The sequence below is a fragment of the Cannabis sativa genome, chromosome X (genome assembly GCF_029168945.1).
Source record: "Cannabis sativa cultivar Pink pepper isolate KNU-18-1 chromosome X, ASM2916894v1, whole genome shotgun sequence".
In the NCBI taxonomy this organism is placed as follows: domain Eukaryota; kingdom Viridiplantae; phylum Streptophyta; class Magnoliopsida; order Rosales; family Cannabaceae; genus Cannabis; species Cannabis sativa.
This window is the reverse complement of record NC_083610.1, coordinates 658,200-664,657: the sequence shown is the minus strand read 5'-3', so window position 1 is coordinate 664,657 and position 6,458 is coordinate 658,200. Positions and strand designations below refer to the sequence as shown.

The following is a 6,458-nucleotide window of genomic DNA, read 5'->3' as shown; positions in this document are numbered from 1 at the left end:
AGTATAGTAATAAGGATTTTACTTTAAACTACAAAGATCAAAGAATCAATTCTTAATTTCTACTTTCCTATTTTCATTTTGATAATAGTTAGTTATATATAGATTAATTAGGATTTTTGTCCCCTAAATTTTGACATGTACAAAACTATGTCTCCTGAATTATTCTAGTGGTTAAAAATTCTGCCTGAACTATTGGGATTATCAAATTCAAAGACTTTTGTCTAATTTCTTTCAATTTTAGTAATTTAATGATTATTTATGTATTAAATCATGCTCCTCAGACTTTAATATTTATCAAATTATATCCATCGTAGTTTGACATGTGCCCTCCGTGAACTTTCATCTATGTTAGACTTTTCTTATTAAAATTACACAAAAAAATTTCAATCCAATAATCTCAATAGTTCAGAAGAATTTTTAACGACCAGAAAAATTCAGGAGTCATGAATCCTAATTAGCCTTTTATATATAGGCTTTAAGATCGGTCTTTAAGAATCAGCTTCCATATTACTCCAAGATAATATGTTCAGAAAATACTAGACACTACTCATACCAATATGAATACTGAGTTATACGAGACTAATACTTAAAAAAAAATAAATAAATAAATAAATAAAAAAATACAAAACATAGGTACCTTTTAACATTTATGAATAAATACAAAAGAAAAGCAAAACCGGCACTAGTCTTCTTCTTGGGGTTGGGTAGGTTGAGTGAGTCAGTCTCAGTCTCAGTCACACATTTGAATATTTAAAGCTTAAAGCTTTTTCATGGAAGGAGACGACCAGACCATTTCAAATCCAATGGGTCTTCGCTATCATTATTTATTACATTATTTCAAATCCAATGGCTCTTCACTTTCACTTTCACTTTCACTTTCACTTTCAGTAAGAACAACAACAACAAGAAGAAGAATAATATGGCCTTTACTCCACAATCAGCTGCCGAGAAAGCTGTTTCCGTTATAGGCTCCGGCTACGATATCTCTACCGATATCAAATTCTCTTCTTGTAAATTGGGTCCTTCCGGCTCCAGATTGATCGACCTCGACCTAACCCACACAAGAGACCTCCTTGTTCCTTCTGGGATTCTTCTTCCCCATGTTCCCACCTCCATCAGCTGTGATAAAGGGGAACGCACCAGATTTTGTTCCCATGTTCTTTCTTTTAATCAGGTCATTTTCCTATTATCTTTCCTAAATTTCATGTTTGTCAAATTATGTTAGGCAGATGAAGAAGAATGATCATATTGTTGTTTTTCATAGCAAATTTTGATTAAAAAAACCTTTGATCTTTCTGTGCAAAAACCAACTTGTTACATGTATTTTCACATTAGCTTAAGCAACTTTTGAAAAATTGATTGAATTGTTGGTTTGTTCTATTGTTCATTTTCTTCTTCAGATCATTTTTTATATTATTGCTTCAAATGAGAGAGAGTGAATATTGTGTTGCCCATATACAAGTAGTAAAGTTTACAATTCATTCTCACTTGGTCAAACAATATATAATTTTAAGAGTACTTTTATCACTACCACAACATGTCTATTACACCAATTCAAAATTAAAATGTTATGATCTTGTTAATAGAAGGATGATACAAGGAGTCTTGTTACTTATATGAGAGGATGCAAATGTTATATTTTTGTTTATAACAGTTCTGTTAAAACTAAACAAAAAGTGTTAGATAAACACTTATATAATAGGTAAGATATATATTGTTTAACAATCCATGTTTTATATGTTTTATGTTTCAGATGTCAGAGCAAATGAATAAGGAGTTGTCTTTACCTGGAAAAATTCCTTGTGGGATGTTTAATGCTGCATTTGGCTTCAGGGGATGCTGGGAAAAGGATGCAGCCTCCGCAAAGAGTCTTGCTTTCGATGGTTGGTTCTACTCTCTTTACAATATTGAGCTAGCAAGGTCCAACATTGCACTATCGAAACAAATCAAACAAGAAGTACCCAGTTCTTGGGACCCTGCCGCCCTTGCTGAGTAAGAGATTTTAACTGAAAGAATGGATTTTTTTTTTATGTGTTATGATAAAATGCAGTTTGTTCATGTTAATTACTAAATGATCATCATTGAATGTGAATGTGAATGCCAATGCCATTTCTTATGCTTAAAGTGGAATTTGTGCATGTAAATCTCTAACACTGAGGTGTAGACTCTTTAAGTTAAGAACAAGTCTCGGAAACATGTTCTGGAAAGCTTTGTAATCATTCATTTCAAATTTCACCAACGGAGAACTAGAGATTATTATGGATTAGAAAGAAGCTCGTAAAAAAAGATTAAATTTTTAGTGAAAACCGAAACCATGTGAAACATGATAGCTTTGTTAATGATAAGTGGATATAAACTATTATGGAACGGACGTTGTTGTGTGTTTAGTTGCCTATTTTGTTTCCTTATCTCACATTGTCCGACAACCACCGTGATTTATAATCAATTTTACCTTTGAAAGCACAGGCTCTTATTTGTAGATGCTACCAGAATTTTCTAGTTTTTGTTAACTTTTGATGACGATATGTTTTTCTAGGTTCATTGAAAAGTACGGTACTCATGTTGTTGTTGGGGTAAAGATGGGAGGCAAGGATGTAGTTCATGTAAAACAACTACAAAACTCACAACTTCAGACCAATGAAGTGCAGAAATTGTTGAAAGAATTAGCCGATGAAAGGTTTTCTGAAAATGTGGATAAACAGCCGGCTAATGAACTATCCGGAAAAATTAAGGTAATTAGAATCTCAAAATCTGCTTCACCAACACTAGTGGGTAAAATCATCACATAATAGTTCTTGACTCTTACAAAATTTTGGTTGGTTTCTAACAGAAGTTCAGAATTTTCGTTTATTAAGTTATTTCTTGTCATGAACTTGTGTCTTCACTGTTTAGGCTCAATAATTTACCTCAATATTGAATGTCATGATGCTAAAATCTGAGTAGAGCCTTCTTAACCCTTTTCCTTTTCTTCCCCATACTGTTCTGCGTGTTTCCATGAAACGGGAAGCGTTCGAAAATAGTGAGGGCAAAGGCTATATTTTTAAAAGTTTATTATTCAACATTTCAGGAAGAGTGGTCGATGCCGTTGGATTTTCACAACTCATTTGCTGCCTCATTTAGGCCACCTGCCATCACATCAATAAAAGATGTAAGCTCTTTGCCAAATCCCTTTGTGATGTTTTTGATAATGCAGTTTATGTTGAACGGATTAAGACTTATTTACTCAATTTCATGCAGGACATAATGAGCATAAGTATTCGAAAGGGAGGCATTGACGTCGGTCAAGATCATAAAACATGGCTTTCAACTGTATCACAATCACCTAATGTAATATCAATGACTTTTGTGCCAATAACTTCACTCCTAGGTGGCGTTCCGGGAAATGGATTTCTAAGCCACGCAGTTAATCTATATCTTAGATGTCAGTATTCAACCTGCAAACTTTCGGTTTGGTTCTTTATTACTGAACTTGCTAGTGATTAAGTTTTGTGTTTTTACAATGAGAATCCTTTATTGTATTAAAATTGGGGTACTTCATGAGTATTTACTATTGGGTACTCATAAGAATCTTACTCTTTTGTATGTTTTGATGCATAATGCAGATAAGCCACCAATAGAGGAACTGCATCAATTCTTGGAATTTCAGTTACCGCGTCAATGGGCACCTGTGTATGGCGATTTGCCTCTCACTCTTAGGCACAGAAAACTTGCATCCCCATCTCTTCAATTCACTTTTATGGGCCCCAAGCTTTATGTTAACACTATGAAGGTAATATCTAAATTCAGCACATCAATTTTTCGGTTCTCTTTCTGTTTAGATTCCAGACTCTACAGGAGGCCTGCAGTTTTAAATATTAGTTTTCACGAATTTTAAGGTTGATTCAAGAAGACGACCAGTCACAGGACTCCGGTTATACTTAGAAGGTAAGAAAAGTGACCATCTAGCAATCCACCTCCAGCATCTCTGTACACTTCCCGATAACCTCCATATCTCAGACGATCATGGTTACGAGTCCACCAATGAACCTGTGGAGCGAGGATACTATGAACCTGTTAAGTGGAGCATTTTCTCACATGTTTGCACTGCCCCGATACAATGTAATGGCGCCTGTATTGACGAGTCTGCTTCAATTGTTACAAAAGCTTGGTTTGCAGTTAAAGTTGTTGGAATGAAGAAAGTCTTGTTCCTGAGGCTTGGATTTTCAACAGTGGCATCGGCCAAAATTCGTCGATCAGAATGGGAAGGGTCTTCAAACTCATCCAGAAGATCAGGATTTCTCTCACAGCTGATTAGCACAAGATTCAGTTCTGCATTAAATACACCCGAGAAGCCGGTGAGAGTGGACTTAAGTTTAGCTGTGTATCCTGATGGTCCTCCTAAACCTGCTAAGGCACCCAAAATGGCAAACTTTGTAGATACTAAGGAAATGGTGAGAGGTCCAAATGACCCACCTGGATATTGGGTTATCACTGGAGCAAAGCTGTGTGTTGAGGGTGGTAGGATTTCAATCAAAGTAAAGTACTCATTATTGACCATACTATCAGAGGACTCAATGTTGTTTATGTAAAACAAAACCAAATTCTATTGTTCCTGTAAATTTTATGGTGTACATTTACATTATTTAAATTCATTTACAGATATATAAATTGGCTCAAGAAGACTTGTAACTTTGAAATCTAGTTTTTTTTTTTTTAATTCTTTCTCATATAATCTGATATGAAGATTTACTCTTTAACCTCAGCCACTATAAACAAATAGGGACAATAATTTAGGTCATGATACGATAATACGACATGAATTTAATAAGAATTATTACAGGTTTAGTGTACTCCCATATCGAATGGTGTTGTGAAAGTATAAGCAAAACAAATTCACAAACACAATGTGATCTTACAAAGATTTCGATTCAGAAATCTCTAAAAACTAGATGATGAAAAATAGCACAATAGATCAAACAGATCTACTTTATTGATCAATCTCAAATCTCAATATCACAACAACCTCTCTTTGAAAAAGAATGAAAATTGATGTATAACTAAGCCTAAATTAGAGGAAACAAAACATGTCATCATGTCATACTTTTTTTAATTCACTTATATATTTCGTGTCAAATGTGTTAGATGTATCAACCTGTTTTTGACCTACATTTAATTTTCTCAATACTAATACAACCCGTAGGATTTGTGTTGACTCATTTTGATTTGTTTTACTATAACTGAAATTAAAGTTATAGAGTGATAGATTTAGAGTTATATTATAAAAGTTATATATATCTATGTATATGTAATTTTTTTTACAATAAATATCAATTTCAGCTCCTAAACTTTTAACAATATTGATTTTGCCCTAAAAAATATACAGCTTGTCAAAAAAATTTCCTGAACTTTTATATTTACATAAATTTAATCTTTATATTAGGTTCAATCTCATTAAATGCTAATGCATCTTTGTAAATTAACAATTTTGTCTCTTAAATTTTGACAACTATCAAATTGTACCCTCTCAAAATAAAAATGAGAAAAATTTAATATTTTTTTAAGTAAATCCTAAAAAATTAATTTAGATCTTTTAAAAAAAATTATTTTGAATAATTAAGAAAATTAAAAAAGAAATTTAAATTTTATAACTAATTAAGCGATTTAAAAATTATTTATTTTTTATTAAAAAAATGCATATAGTTATAAAAAAAAATATATTAAAAATTTAATTTTTGTAAAAATTAAATTTTACAAGAACAAGTTTGAGTCTATTTTTTTTTTATCTCCAAACATTTAAATTTATTTAAGTAAACATAATATTTTTTTAGTTTAATTTCTAATTTTTTTAAAAAATTATATTTATATATATTTATTGAAATTTTAATTATTTTTCTTTATCTTGATTTTTTTTTCAAAAAATTTTAGTTTGTTTAAATTATTTATTGAATTTTCAATAATTTTAATTTGTTTTTAAGTTAATGTTTATAAATAAAATAAAATTATTTTTTTTTAAGAATAATTTAGATTTTTTTAAGTAAACTTAAATTTTTTTAATTAATTTAATATTTTTATCAGGTTTTTTAATAATTTTATTAATTTCTTTTTAGAATATTATAATTTTTAAAATTACTTTTTTTTAATAAATAGGGGCAAAATATTGTATTAGTCAAAGTTCAGGGGATAAAAATATCAAATTTTAACAGTAAAAAATAAAATCTAACAGAAAATACATAATTATGTAACTTTTTTATTTTAGGGAGCAGGTAGTGTCAAAAATTTAGAAAATAAAAATATTAATTATTCTTTTTTAATGTTTATTTTGTTTATTTATAGTGAAAATAAAATATAAATTTGCAATAATATTTAATTACTCATTATTTTAATTTTCGTCCCACTAATATATTATGTGTTTATGTGCAATTAAAATATCATTGTCCCTTCAAGCTTTTAGAGAAATGATAGCAAGTTTCTATAACAAA

The 6,458-nt window shown here is 30.5% G+C and overlaps 1 protein-coding gene across 1 annotated transcript; it reads left to right on the top strand.

The window, feature by feature from the left end:
- The first annotated feature begins 638 nt into the window (after positions 1-638).
- On the top strand, positions 639-4,693 carry LOC115712277 (MACPF domain-containing protein NSL1). The gene is made up of 7 exons (XM_030640541.2): positions 639-1,174; positions 1,754-1,992; positions 2,537-2,732; positions 3,068-3,148; positions 3,238-3,421; positions 3,603-3,769; positions 3,876-4,693. The coding sequence occupies exons 1-7, from the start codon at positions 920-922 to the stop codon at positions 4,566-4,568; spliced, it is 1,815 nt and encodes a 604-aa protein (XP_030496401.2). The 5' UTR covers positions 639-919; the 3' UTR covers positions 4,569-4,693.
- Positions 4,694-6,458: the final 1,765 nt, after the last annotated feature.